General features: G+C 44.9%; 1 protein-coding gene across 4 annotated transcripts in view; it reads right to left on the reverse strand.

Moving 5' to 3' along the window:
• Positions 1-14,237, reverse strand: part of ATXN2L (ataxin 2 like) — a 414,538-nt gene that overhangs the window by 130,493 nt on the left and 269,808 nt on the right. For all 4 annotated transcript variants that reach the window (XM_033946500.1, XM_033946501.1, XM_033946502.1 and 1 more), the window contains 5 exons: positions 4,905-4,974; positions 4,685-4,828; positions 4,534-4,609; positions 4,033-4,220; positions 3,820-3,949 (listed from right to left, as the gene is read on the reverse strand). In XM_033946500.1, the coding sequence (XP_033802391.1) occupies positions 3,820-3,949; positions 4,033-4,220; positions 4,534-4,609; positions 4,685-4,828; positions 4,905-4,974 (608 nt within the window). The remainder of the gene's footprint in view (positions 1-3,819; positions 3,950-4,032; positions 4,221-4,533; positions 4,610-4,684; positions 4,829-4,904; positions 4,975-14,237) is intronic.

Consider the following 14,237-nt stretch of genomic DNA (forward strand, 5'->3'; position numbering starts at 1 on the left):
GAGAGAAGACAACTTGGACGACGTATGGCAACTTGCAAAATCGCTAGAGCCAGCAATCTTATGCAGGAATGGCTACTGAAATTAGGTAAATTGATGCCGGGAAGCCACTTTCTGACTGACCCTCCTTACTTGCCCTGTAAAGCACAAGCGGAAGGCCAGTAAGAGGCAGCACTGCCGCTCCTGCTTTAGGGGCGAGGGTCAGTCAATGAATCGCGAGGCCAATTTTTTTGTTGTGGTAAATCGATTTGAATCGATTCAACCGAAGTGAATCGGTGAATCGATTTGAATCGTAAATTGGGCAGCACTATTCTCAGCTTCCCCAGCCCGATTCAAATCCCTAAAGCAAATCATCCCCAAAGCTTCCCCAGCCCCCCTGTCCGATTCTCAGCTTCCCCAGCCCCCTGCCCAATTCTCAGCTTGCCCAGCCCCCTGCCCGATTCTCAGATTCCCCAGCCTCCCTGCCCGATTCTCAGCTTCCCCAGCCTCCCTGCCCGATTCTCAGCTTCCCCAGCCTCCCTGCCCGATTCTCAGCTTCCCCAGCCTGATTCTCAGCTTCCCAGCCCAATTCTCAGCTTCCCCAGCCTCCAGCCCGATTCTCAGCTTCCCAGCCTGATTCTCAGCTTGCCCAGCCCCCCTGCCCGATTCTCAGCTTCCCAGCCCGATTCTCAGCTTGCCAGCCCCCCCCTGCCCGATTCTCAGCTTCCCCAGCCCCCTGCTCGATTCTCAAACTTACACTCGGAATCGCGTGGAGGAGAGGAGAAATGTTTTCGCCATGCAAAGGAGCGAGCCAGCACGAGGTCCGCTCGGCACTCCCAAGTCCTTCTGGTGTAACTTCCGGTTTCACAAAACCGGAAGTTACTTTAGACGGGAACAACTCTGGCGGGTGGCAGCGGCAGAGGGAAAGCATGAACGGGTTTCGTGGTGACTTGAATCAGTGAGTTAGATTTTTTTGCCAAACCAAATCGATTCGAATCGATTCACCTGAAGTGAATTGGTGAATTGATTCGAATCGTGAATCGAGCAGCACTAGCTCCCACTGTCGAATGATGGTACTGAATACTTGGGGGGACAGTGACCTGGTTCGAGAGTCTGATGACTGAAAAATTAGGCCTGCACATTTTCCACTCCTGCTACATGGGCAGTTGAGAGAGCCTGCAAATGGGCTGGAATGAGTCATCGCGTTTCTAGGCATAATGGGGCACTTCTGGTGCCTCCTTGCCTGCTGATGTAGGCCACCACTGTTGCATTGTCCAAGAAGACTTGGCTGCCTTGCGCTCCAGGGCCTGCAGTGCTACCTGAAGGCTCCGAGTTCCAGGTGATTTATGGACCACTTTTGCTGTGGCAGTAACCAACTATCATGAACTGGGTATCCGATACAATGACCCCCCCACATATACCAAGCTTAAAGGCTAGCCTCAGCTGTTAGTATCTCCCAGGAGGAAATGCTGAGAGGCATGCCCCTTGAGAGGGAAGCTGTCTGCAATCATCACTGCAGGCTACTTCTCTCTTCCGGTAACCGCAGAAGCAAGTGCGTCTGAGTCTTGAAGAGGTCTCATATTTGCTCTTGCCCAAGGGACCACATCTATGGCTGCTGCCATCGACCCCAGTACCTGCAGATAATGCCATGCCATGTGAGTCAGACTCCGAAATCTGATTTTGCAGCTTCAGTCTGCATAGCTTTGGAAGAAAAACTTAGCCCAAGGCTGTATTGAACAAAACACCCAGGTATTCCAGGTGCTGGGTCAGTTCCAAGTGACTCTTCTTGAAGTTTACTATCCATCCTAGGACCAGAAGGAGCTGGACCACACTCTTGAAACTGCCAGGTTGCCTTCCTCCCCAGACGAGGCTCTGATCAGCCAACTGTCCAAATATGGGTGCACTTGGATCCCTGCCTTGTGGAGGTGCGCTGCTACCATCATCATTACCTTGATAAAGGTGCGAGGTTCCGTTGCTAGGCCAAAGAGGAGCGCAGAAAACTGGAAATGCTGTGCCAGCACATGAAACCATACATCCTGTGGGAAAGGAAAATGGGAACGTGGAGGCAGGCTTCTGTCAAATTGAGGGAGGCAAAAAATTCCTCTGGTGCCACTGCTGCTTTGACCAACTGAACAGTTTCCATGTAGAAGTGCAGCACTTTCAGTGCATTGACTGATTTGAGGTCCAGAACTGGTCTCTAGTTGTCCAAGCCTTTCTTTGGCAAAATGAAGTATATGGAGTATCTGCCCCAGCCTGATTCTTCATCTGTGACTGGCTATATGGTACAAAGATCCAGTAGCCTTTTCACAATTGCTGGACTCTGAGGGATCTCTCTGGCTGGCTGGAGAATCTACAAAAAAAGGACTGGAAAGGAGGCAGAGAACTCGATTTTGTAACTTCTAGAACCCAACTATCTACCCCTCATCTGAGCCCAGATCAAAAAGCCAACAGCCTGCCTGGCTTCTATCCAGGAGACACTTTTGTAAACCCCATTAAGAGTAACCAGCAATCCAAAAGGAAAGGTCCACTGATATTGAATGTTAGCTTTGGTCAAAGCCAGGGTCACCTCCTTAAAAGATCTACACTTCTGGAGAGTACTGGAAGCCAAGTTCTGGTACAGTTCCAAGCGACATCCATTTCAGATGACAGTGTCCAGCTCCCGAGCACAGTACAAAAAGCGCTCCATTAAAATAAAACTTTGCATACAAGCATCAATGTCTCAAGTACGATCAGCAGTTCAGGGCCCCAAAGAGCTATTGGCCCACTCGATTCCCAGGGTCAAGTTATCATCCTCTAGTAACCAGTGGCCCAGATTGATAACCATTTCTTGGGAGTCTCCACAGGAGTTATTGGGCATACTGTGCACTCGGAAATTGCTACCCTATGCACAATTTTCAATATCTTCCAACTTATTCACAAATTCCGATAACACAACTTGCATGTCTTCAACTCCACGCTGGGCTCCCGCCACAGTGTCCTCACAGGAATCGACTCGGGTCTTCAGTGTATCAATGAGGGCACTCATGTTAGTAAGATCTTGCTTCAGATCATGAATCACCTCCCGAACATGTGATGCCACCACTGTGATCTCAGTTATGAATCTCTGCATTCCACTTATTTATGTCTGTCCGTGTGAGTGGCTCAGCCAGACCTCCACTTGCGTCAGCTGCTGCTTCCACCCCACACTCCATAGCATTCAATGACTGCAGTGAAGCAGGTCCAGCAGGCAACCCCACACCAAGTGTTGGGCGGCTTGACAGTGTCTTCCCGTGCATTGCAAATCTCTGGGTCCTGTTTTCTTTTGGAGGTCATAGTTAACGCTCATGCCAGCAAACTGCCAACAATAATTAGGGGGGCTCAGCTTGGCTAAAACTAAAGATCGCAGGATTGCAAGTGGCTGAAGACTGAGCCTCTAGTTCAGGCAGCCATCTTCTCTGGTGATGTCACTAACTCCTCAAATGTTCAATATTCTAAGGAAAAATGCTAACAGTGATTGATTTTTTTTCAACATAAAAGCATAAGCATTGCCATACTGAGTCAGACCAAAGGTTCATCAAGCCAGCATCCTTTTACCAATAGTGGCCAATCCAAGTCACCAGGACCTAGCAAGATCCCAACAAAAGTAAAAAAAATATTTTATAATCCTTATCCCAGGAATCAGCAGTGGATTTTCCCAAGTCCATCTCAATAATGGCTAACGGACTTTGCATATTTTTGACATTCCTATTTTTGGGACACAAAGAATAGGAAGTGAAACCTTACAACCTGTACAAGATATTTCTTAACCAAGTAAGACGTCTGGCATCTGAAGAAGAAGAGAGCAACAGTATAGGGGTTACTTACCATAGAGAGTTTGGGGGGTGGGTTGCTCTGTAGGAGGATACTGAGGAGTAGAAGAGGAAACCATGGCTTGTGGATGGCTCCCTGATGCCATCATTCGTGGATTACTCTGAATCATTGGAGCAAAGACAGGCTGAAAAGAAACAGAAAATGGATTTATACATGGAATAGATACAGGCATGTTATTCTCCTCAATTACACTTAAGTTATCCTAACCTGGGAGGGATAATGAGCCATGGGCTGCATCATGGTGGGTTGCCCAGGAAATTGCTGAGGATTGTAAGAAATATATGATGAATAGGGTGTTGCTGCAACCAAGGGAGGTCCTGCTGCTGCTGCCGCCTGCATGATTGGAGGAGCTGAAGCAGGCTGATGCTGGTCTGACCGCTGAGGGGGCAGAGAACCTGTGAAGAGAAAAGTCTCAAATATGAAAAATCCATGACACCAAGTTGTATGAATTCAATACTGGGAAAGAACCAATCCCACTATGACAAGCATTAAATATCTAAAGCACATCATTTTAGTTTGTTCACTACTTTACTATAGAGTCTTCCATTCCAATTATGGCAAAGTGGTTAACATAGTTTGATTTTCTGCAGAGATCTGTCTAATATCCTTCAGCAAATGATGGGAATTAACTCTCTTCTTTTATTGACGGAGACCACTACCAGTTGCACATTCTCTAGGGGTAGAATCCTGCAAAAGAGATGCTCTCACCTCCTTTGGTACCTCTGTACTTTCCTTGCTGCCCAGGTACAGAATTAGAGACTGGATATGGATACATCTGTGGAGCCTGAAACAGTAGAAATTGAATTGGTATGTGTTGCCTCATCATCTCCCCTCAACCTCCTTAAAAATTCTTCTGTACCTGCACAGCAGGACTCATGTGAATCTGAGGGATGTAAGAGATGTACTGACTGTACATCCCACTCTGTCCAGTTGCTAGCATTGGAATGGCACTGCTACAATGCGTTCTTGGGCCGGGAGATGCTGGGCTATTTGTAGCCTTGTTCTGTAGCATAAAACAAAGGGTTTAGTACCATAGATATAATTAACTGTGTGCCATTTTAATTAGTCTGTTTACTTACCACAGATAGAAGTGGCTTAGCAGGATTGAACTCCTTTGCATTGGGATTAAGTGTTGATTTCTTCACTTGACTGGAAAAGTCAAAATAAGTTATTTCAGAACTTTAAACCCATATACCTGAAACCTAAAGAGTTATACTCCTCATGTCCCTGTCCTTGCTCTTTTGAAACTACCCATCTTGCCCTGTCTTCCCTCAAGATGCCCTGCCGTGAATTATCATTTCTCTGTTAGGATACAAGGGATCCAATATAACCTGCCTTATGATTACAGTGTTCCCCCGGTCATTCGCGGTATTTTCCGATTGCGAACTGCCAACGAGGAGAGGGCAGCAGGAGAGAGCAGCCGGAGTGCAGGATATCACTCGTGGTATGCTACGACCGCCTCTTCCCTGCACCAAGCCGGGCCTTATCCAATCAGGAGCTGCTTTGACATGCAGCTCCTGATTGGGTAAGGCCCCGACTTAGTGCAGGAAGAGGCGGTCAGAGCATACCGCAATGTGATTTCCTGTACTCGTTGTGCTCCGGCTGCTCCTCCTGCTACCCTCTCCCGCTGCCCTCTTCAGTCTCCCCCATGAAAAACCATATTCGCGGTTTTTCAAGATTCGTGGGGGTTCCATTCCAGGAACCCCCGCAAATATCAGGGGAGTACTGTACATAAACATAGCAGTTACTTACCTGTAACTGCTGTTATCCAAGGACAGCAGGCAGAATATTTTCACATATGGATGATGTCATCCAAGTAGCCTAGTACTGACAGTGCAAACGTGTCTATCATTTGTGACTGTCCGTACTGCACATGTGCGAGTGCCTTACCACATGACGTCAGCACGCAGGAGCATAAGTTCAGTAACAAAGCTAAGAAGTCAACAAGGAGAGATGGAAGGGTTGTGAGAATATCTGCTTGCTGTTCTCGGATAACACCCGTTAAAGCAGGGGTGTCCAATGTCAGTCCTCGAGGGCCGCAATCCAGTCGGGTTTTCAGGATTTCCCCAATGAATATGCATGAGATCTATTAGCATACAATGAAAGCAGTGCATGCAAATAGATCTCATGCATATTCATTGGGGAAATCCTGAAAACCCGACTGGATTGCGATCCTCGAGGACCGACATTGGACACCCCTGCGTTAAAGGAAAGTAACTGATTTATCCCAGGACAAGCAGGCAGTACATTTTCACATGTGGGACTCCCTAGCTGCCAGGATCATGTCTCTGAGAAGATGTGCTTGATTCTATCATGAGTTCAAATAAAAGAACTGTCTTCTCATTCAAATTGGTAACCAAACTTCAGGATTGCAACCGTCACGTTTGAAAGTCACTCAGAGGTATAGAGTTCTTCAAGAAGAGAGTTGCGCCCTCTAGTGATGAACCAAAGTATATTTTTCAGTCGTTGCAACTTTATTAGTTCTGGTTACGCTCCAAGTTTGATTACAAAAGTAAATAAATAAATAAATAAATGTCTTTACAGTCTTTCAAACACTTGTATGAAAATACAATTTTTCTGACTTCCACTAATATTTAACTATTAGTACCCCAGTGACATTATAAAGAAATTATATTTGATTCTATCATGAGCCTGGCGAAACCAAAAGGGTTGGAGAGAAGTTGGCATCTAAGTGGAGAATAAATTTTGTAGAAATGATTGGTTGAACCAACTATCTCATCTAGAATGATTCTCTAAACAATAATGGGATGTGAAGGTATGAATTCAGGATCAGGCGGCTGCTTTATAGATGTCCTCAATGGGAATGGAACATAGATGAGCTACTGAAGTTGCCATTGCTCGACCTTTATGTGCAGTGAGACGGTATTCCAGTGTTAGCCCAGTCCGAGTATAGCAAAAAGAGATTCAATCCACAAGCCTTGATGAGATGGTTCTCTTAGTGACAGGAGCTCCAAGTCTGTTGGGATCGAATGACGGGAACAGCCAAGCCGAAGTTCTGTGAGATTTAGTCTGATCCAAGTACCGTGTTTCCACGAAAATAAGACAGTGTCTTATATAAGACATCAGTGTCTTATATATGACATCAGTGATGCGGTAAAGGGTAGGACCCGGTGGGATATGACCGCAAAGCAGCCTGTTTAAAGTGCTGTTGATGCTGCTATTTGGAGGGAGGTATGTCAGTTTTGCAGTGGGATGGTCAGTGGGGTTCGGATGGGAGGGAGAAATGGAAAGATGCTGCGCAAGGTAATGGGAGGGAGGGTCAGTGGGGAACGGGTGGGTGCTGCTGCTGGCGAATCCAAGGATGGAGTCGGGGAGTATCAGGGGCTTCAGAGGTAATCTATCTAGGGCTTGTTTTTGGGGTAGGGTTTATATTAAGACCTACCCTAAAAATAATGCTAGGGCTTATTTTTGGGGTTAGGTCTTATTTTCAGGTTAACACGGTAGTAAGCAAGCACTGCTCCTCCAGGGTGAGAATGTGATACTGGCCAGAAAACAGGAAGAACTATACTCTGGCTGAGATGAAATTCTGAGACTACTTTCAGGAGGAACTTGAGATGAGTACCACCCTATCATGGTAGAACATTGAGTAAGAAGGATCTGACACAAGTGCTTGAAGTTAACCAACTCCTCATGCAGAAGTAAGAGCTATGAGGAAGACTACTCTACAAGTAAGATGCTTAAGGGATGAAGTAGAGAACGGTCCAAATGGAGGCTTCATGAGAGTGGAAAAGGATAACATTAAGGTCCCAAGACAGTGGAGGAGGTTTGATAGATGGCTTGGTATGGTAAAAGCCTTTCATGAATCTGGATACTAAAGGATATATTGATAATAGTTTGTTGTCCAAAGGCATATGAAAAGCGCTAATAGCACTAAGATGTTATGTTAATCAGTTTTTCTATTTCACCTTTACCTATTCAGTTCAAGAGGTTGGGTCAGTTACCCAGGAAGTTGCAATGAACAGATTGACAGAGATATTCAAAAAGGGTTGTAGTACAGGTAGATCAGTACATCTATTAATACAGTTAGGTCATAGTTTCAAATACATTATTACATAGTAGGTTATTGTTGGCTCTTTGTTTTGTCCCAGGAGTTGCATTAGTTTAGGAATAGTCTTTTACAGTTCCCATTTCAGTGGAATTGGCTGTCTTGATATTGAAATGTTTCTGAACCTGAGATAGTGGTCACGAGATCATAGTGTAAATGGCAGTTGGTTACAGCATTTTGCTAATTGATATTGGATGAATAAGGTAATTTGCCTAGTGTACTTTATATTGCTGCATGCTGGGAATTTTAAATGGAAAAGAGTTCTAGTAGATTATCTGTTGGAGGCACTCTGGAGTAGGCCAGCAAACTCTGTTAGGTAGTCAGAGGAAATCCCTCTCAGGATCTTAAAGGCAGTGATGCTTAATTTAAACTTGATCCTTGCGGTTATGGGCAGTCAAGTTTTCATATAATAAAGCTTAGGTGTTCCGATTTCCATAGTCCATATATGAGTCTTACTACTGCATTTTAAACTAGTTATAGACATGCTAGCAACGTTTTAGGGCAAAGAACTACAGTTATGTTACACTCATCTAGTTGAGATAGAATTAGGGTTTGCATTAAAATTCAGAAAGTCTCAGTTATGAAATATTTTCTGATGGATCTTAGCTTTCTCATCACAAGGAAAGATTGTTTTATTGTGCGTGGCTTTTCATGGATAGGTGGGTTATCAATTTCTATCCTAAGATTTGGGATTGTAGTTCTAATGGGAAATCTGCATTGTTTACTGTGATCCTTGGAGTGTACAGTGGGGCAGTTGAGAGTCCTAGCCAAAGGAATTTGGTTTTAAAGGGCCATATAGCAGGTGGGCCTGAGCTGCCGTTGGGCCCTTTGTGTGGGCCCTTCATGTGGGCCAACAGGCCCATGAGGACAATGAGTAAGAGTCGACTTTACATAAAAAATGTCTGTTAAATCCAATGTATGCTAGAATGTATAATTAGAATATCCTGCCTTAAAAGTATGTGATAGAATATTTACCTAGAATTCTATGCTTTAAGAGTAGAATTAGGACTATAGAGAACTGAACGTGCTAGAAATGACAATCAGAAATAAACTGTTTTAGTCTGTAATATAGAAATAGAAATACCAGAACATTTATTATTATTATTATTTATTTCTTATATACCGCCAAAGCCGTAGTAGTTCGAGGTGGTTCACAATAAAGAAGGGCTGGACAATCGGCGAATAGTTACAATCAGTGAATACAGATATAACAAAGAATCAGCGAATACGGTTTACAACAGAAAAGGGCAGGGCAATCAGTGATTAGTTACAGTCAGCGAATACAGATACAATAAATATGCGTGTGCGGGGAACGGGTAAAATATGAGGGACAAAAGTAAGGTGGGCAGGGCGAAGGGTAGGGAAAGAGAACTTGGGGAGCAGAGGAGGGAGAGAGGGCTAGGTTATAGTTCGGTTGAATAGGCTAGTTTTTAATAATTTCCTGAAATTTAGGTAGGATGAGGAGTGCGAGATAATTCTGCTCAGCCAGTCATTTACCATATTTTCACGCATATAACGCGCATACGTGTATAACACGCATACGCGTATAGCGCGCGGGTCCAAACCATTTGTGTAAAAAAAAAATTTTATATAACACGCACACGCGTATACTGCGCATGCTGCTATAACCTCCTCCTGCCACTCCCGCTTACTCCCTCTTCTGGCCTGCAAACCGGCATCCTCCCCCCCCTGCTCGCATCACACCCCCCCCAGCATCGCAAAGACATCGGTCGCTTACCCGATTGGGCACCGGCACCAGCACCAATGCACAGGACGTCCCAGTGCCCGAAGATCCTCCCTCGTTGGGCTGGGCTGGGCGGTGCGAGGGAGATCCTCCCTCTTCCCTGTGCCGGGCTGGACTGGGCTTTGAGCATTTGCGCATGCTCAAAGCCTTCTGGTCTCGCTCTCTCCGAGATTCTGAATCTGAGAATCTCAGAGAGAGCGAGACCAGAAGGCTTTGAGCATGCGCAAATGCTCAAAGCCCAGTCCAGCCCAGGGAAGAGGGAGGATCTCCCTTGCACCGCCCAGCCCAACGAGGGAGGAACTTCGGGCACTGGCACGTCCTGTGCATTGGTGCTAGTGCCCAATCGGGTAAGCGACCGATGTCTTTGCGGTGCTGGGGGGGATGTAGGATCGCGGGGGAGGGGGGAGGATGCCGGTTCGCAGGGGGGATGCCAGATCACACTGAAAAAAAAATTTGTTTAATGCACTCACACATATAACGCACATGGTTATACTCGGTGTGTATAACGCGCGCTTTATATGCGTGAAAATACGGTAGATGACCTGCTTGGAAGGCAAGTGTTCTGTTTAGGTGACTTTTGTATTGGCTGGCCTTTAGAGTTGGGTGGTTGAAGAGGTGGGCTCTGCGGGTGGGCCTGGAAGGGCAGTTTAAGGGGAAATGGGGAACCAGGTATAAGGGGGCCATACCAAGAATGGATTTGAAACAGATACAGGCAAACTTGAACTGGATTCTTGCTTCCATGGGTAGCCAGTGGAGTTTTTGGTAGTAGGGAGATATGTGTTCCCATTTTTCAGCCCAAAGATCAGTTGGATTGCCGAATTTTGGATGATGCGGAGGCTTTGAATGGTTTTTTTGAAGGACCCTCAGGTAGATAATGTTGCAGTAATTGAGTAGGCTTAGGATGTATGATTGTACCAGTAGTTGGAAAGAGATTGCATCGAAGTACTTTCTGATGGTTCTCAGTTTCCATAAGGCAGAGAAGCCTTTTCTGACCAGTAAGTCGGTGTGAGTTTCAAGGGTGAGGTTGCGGTCTAGTGTCACTCCCAGAATTTTTATGGAATCTGTGATAGGAAAGACATGACCATTTAAGGAGATTGTAGAATCTCTGATTTTGTCGTTTGGACTTGCCAGGAAGAATTTGGTTTTTTCAGAGTTGAGTTTTAATTTGAAATCGGTCATCCACAGATCAATTTGTTTTAGGGTGCATGCCAGGTGGTTTATTGTCTCCGGAGATATGGTGGATAGGGGAAAAACTAAGATGATGTCGTCAGCGTAGATGTAGAACTTGATTTTCAAGCATTGTAATAGGTTCCCAAGTGCGGCCATGTAGATGTTGAAAAAATGAGGGGGACAGGGGAGAGCTTTGAGGGACTCCACATGCATTTACCCAGCTGAAGGAATGTGTATTGGCATTGTAAACTTGGTATGATCGTTTACTTAGAAAACCCCGGAACCATTTTAAGACATTGCCCGAGATGCCGATTGACTCCAAGCAGTCTAAGAGGATGGTATGATCAACTAAGTCAAAGGCACTACTTAAATCAAGCTGAAGGACTAGTGCACTTGTGCCCTGGCTAAACAGGTGATGGAGGGAATCTAGTAGAGAGGTTATATTGGTTTCGGTGCTGTGAACAGAGCGAAACCCAGACTGGTTATCGTTTAGAATGTTGAATTTGTCCAGATAGGTCACTAAGTCTTGGTTGACCAGCCCTTCCATTAACTTTGCAAAGAAGGGGATATTAGCGATGGGTCTGTAATGGTGCTAACTGAAAACCTTAACCTTAAAAACACAATCCTAAAAACATATTATAATATTTGCTAGAAAGATTACTAGTTTATTGACAAAGTATTAACCCAAAAGTACAGTGCTCGTCAGAAAGGTGTGAAAGTACTATCATCCATGGAGAAAGTTTCAAGATGAACTTGATATGGATAGCAAGCCTGGCACTAGTAAGCGCAATCTTGATTGAAGCATGACTAATACAAGGGAACATCCCAATGCAATACAACTCACACTACCCAGACATTAAGATACACTTTAATAAGACACACAGATTGAAAATCAAATGTTGAAAATCAAGCACTCTAGTCAAAAACCAAAATCAGACCAGCTGATTTATTACCAATGGATAATCCAAAGAGCCCAGGCATAATTGTAGGAAACAGAAGACAAAATCCATAATACACCCGCCAGAACAAAAATAGGGAATATAAGAAACCTAAAAATAATATATACTGCAGAAACACCACCAGGAGAGATTATGTGCAAATAGAGCGCATGTACATAAATGCCACACTCAGTCTGCAACCAAGACCTTAATACATGACCTGCTAAAACAGCCAAGCAGGGATAATATGTAAGTAGAAACGTGGATACAGGATGACAACATCCCCCAGTACTAAACTGAATTTGCCCAACCGGGTACAAAATAATCCACTCACCAAGAGAAAAAAAGAAGAGGCGTGGGTCTCCTCCTAATGTACAAATCATTCCTTACTCTACAAAATGTAAACCGCTGTAACAAAGGATTGGAAATACATGGTTTGCAATTCGCGGGAGCCAGTAAAGAATGCTGCTCAGCGCTGAGAAGCAGCGCCAAATTGCGCTGCTGGCTTATGCGGCTCAGATGACGAAGTTGGAATCACGCAGCCGTTAGCAGCGGGGCAGGAGTTTGGAAAGCTTGCTCCTGCCCGCTGCACCTCCACCAGATTGGCAGAGGTATGAAGATAAAGGCAGGGAGGAGGAGGGGGCAGAGCCTGGTGGTGGTGGTGGCCTTAAAAAAAATGGGAGGGGGCATTGACCTGAATATAAAACGGGATCCCCATTTTGGGCCAATTTTTGGGCACTGTGTGGAAGGTTTTCTAGAAGCTTCAATTATGGCCGACACTAGTGCAGATAGTATAAAAGTATCTACTTGCTGGGAGATACCATGTTGAGAGAGCTAACAGATTGGGATGAAGAGATTTTTTGATCTGTGTCATCAACATTGTAAAGATTTGAAGTGAGATGGGTTCCTGTACACTGAGTTGAAGGAGGTGAGGGAACTATGGCTGTTGCAGCCACTAAGGTGCTATGAGAATCATGGTGACCTGCTCTTGATGAAGTTTGAGTAGTGTCTTCCTGAGTAGAGGTACTGGAGGGAAAACACAGAAACTTGTCTCGCCAGTCGATGAGTAAAGCATCTGACTGAGTGTAAATTCTGGAACAGAAGACTGGAAGTTTGTGATTGTGGGGAGAAGCAAAGAGATCCACATCTAGCATCCCCTAAAGTTGAGAAACCACTCGTGAGATTGGAGAAGTCTGTTCAACTTGTTTGTTAAAATATTTTGACTTCCTGCTAGGCAGATTGCTTTTAGGAATATGTTGTGTGGAATTGCCCAGAACCAGATTTGAATTGGAACAAAGCATACACACAAAAGAGGGCACGGGGACTTTCCCCACAAGCATTATTGTTTCTTATGTACTGCACAGCAAATGATTCTGAACACGCAGGCATCTGAGGTGATGAAAGTCCAACGATGGTTGATATTTTTGAGGTCTCTTGTTTCTGCCTCTTCTGTGGAGGTGGTGGATTGGAAGGAGCTGCAGTGGTTGGATAACACATCTTATAGGCATATGAAGGCGGCCTCTGTGATAGTTTAGAGCAGTGGTTCCTAACCCTGTCCTGGAGGATCCCCAGACCAATCAGGTTTTCAGGATAGCCCTAGTGAATATGCATGAGAGAGATTTGCATATAATGAAAGTAATAGGCATGCAAATCTGCTCCATGCGTATTCATTAGGGCTATCCTGAAAACCCGATTGGCCTGGGATTCCTCCAGGACAGGGATGGGAACCACTGGTTTAGAGGATTGTGGCTTAGTTTTAAAGCCAGTGAGAGTAGTCCAGCTCTGCTTGTACCATATGAGTCTGAGTGGCGTCTTCAACTTTGTCTCCGAAGAGTTCTTCTCCGAGACAAGGGATATTTGCCAAGCGGTCTTGCAGGTTAATGTCCATATCAGAGACTCTTAGACATGCCAGGCGTCTCATGGCAATGGACATTGCTGATGCTCTGAATGCTACGTTAAAAGAATCAAATGTCAATCGTGCCATGGACTTTCGAGTCTATAATAAACTGTGAATGGTATCCTGAAAGTTCTGTAGGTGGCCCAATGGGATGTACTGTTAAAAAATCGGCCAACTTCTTAAGCAGATGTTTGAGGTAGAATGTCATGTAAAAGCTGTAGTTCATAATCCTATTAGGTTAACAGAGTTCTGAAACAGCCATCTACCAAACTTGTCCATGGTGCAACCCTCATGACCAGGTGGTGCAGTAGCATAAACTCTGGAGCTAGAGGATTTCTTAAGAGTAGATTCAACTAGCAATGACTGATGTGATAATTGTGGTTTATCAAAGCCAGGACAAAATTTAATTCTATAAAGAGCGTCAATATTTCTTGGGGCTTTAGTAGTGGAAAGAGGAATCTCCCAGTTCTTAAAAAGAGCTTCCTTAACTAGATTATGCAAAGGCAACTTAAGAAGCTCTATAGGAGGCTCATCAAAATCTAACGCCTTTAAGAGTTCTGGCCTAGGCTCAAGGTCAGATTCCAACTTAATAGGAAA

The sequence above is a fragment of the Geotrypetes seraphini genome, chromosome 5 (assembly GCF_902459505.1).
Source record: "Geotrypetes seraphini chromosome 5, aGeoSer1.1, whole genome shotgun sequence".
Lineage (NCBI taxonomy): Eukaryota > Metazoa > Chordata > Amphibia > Gymnophiona > Dermophiidae > Geotrypetes > Geotrypetes seraphini.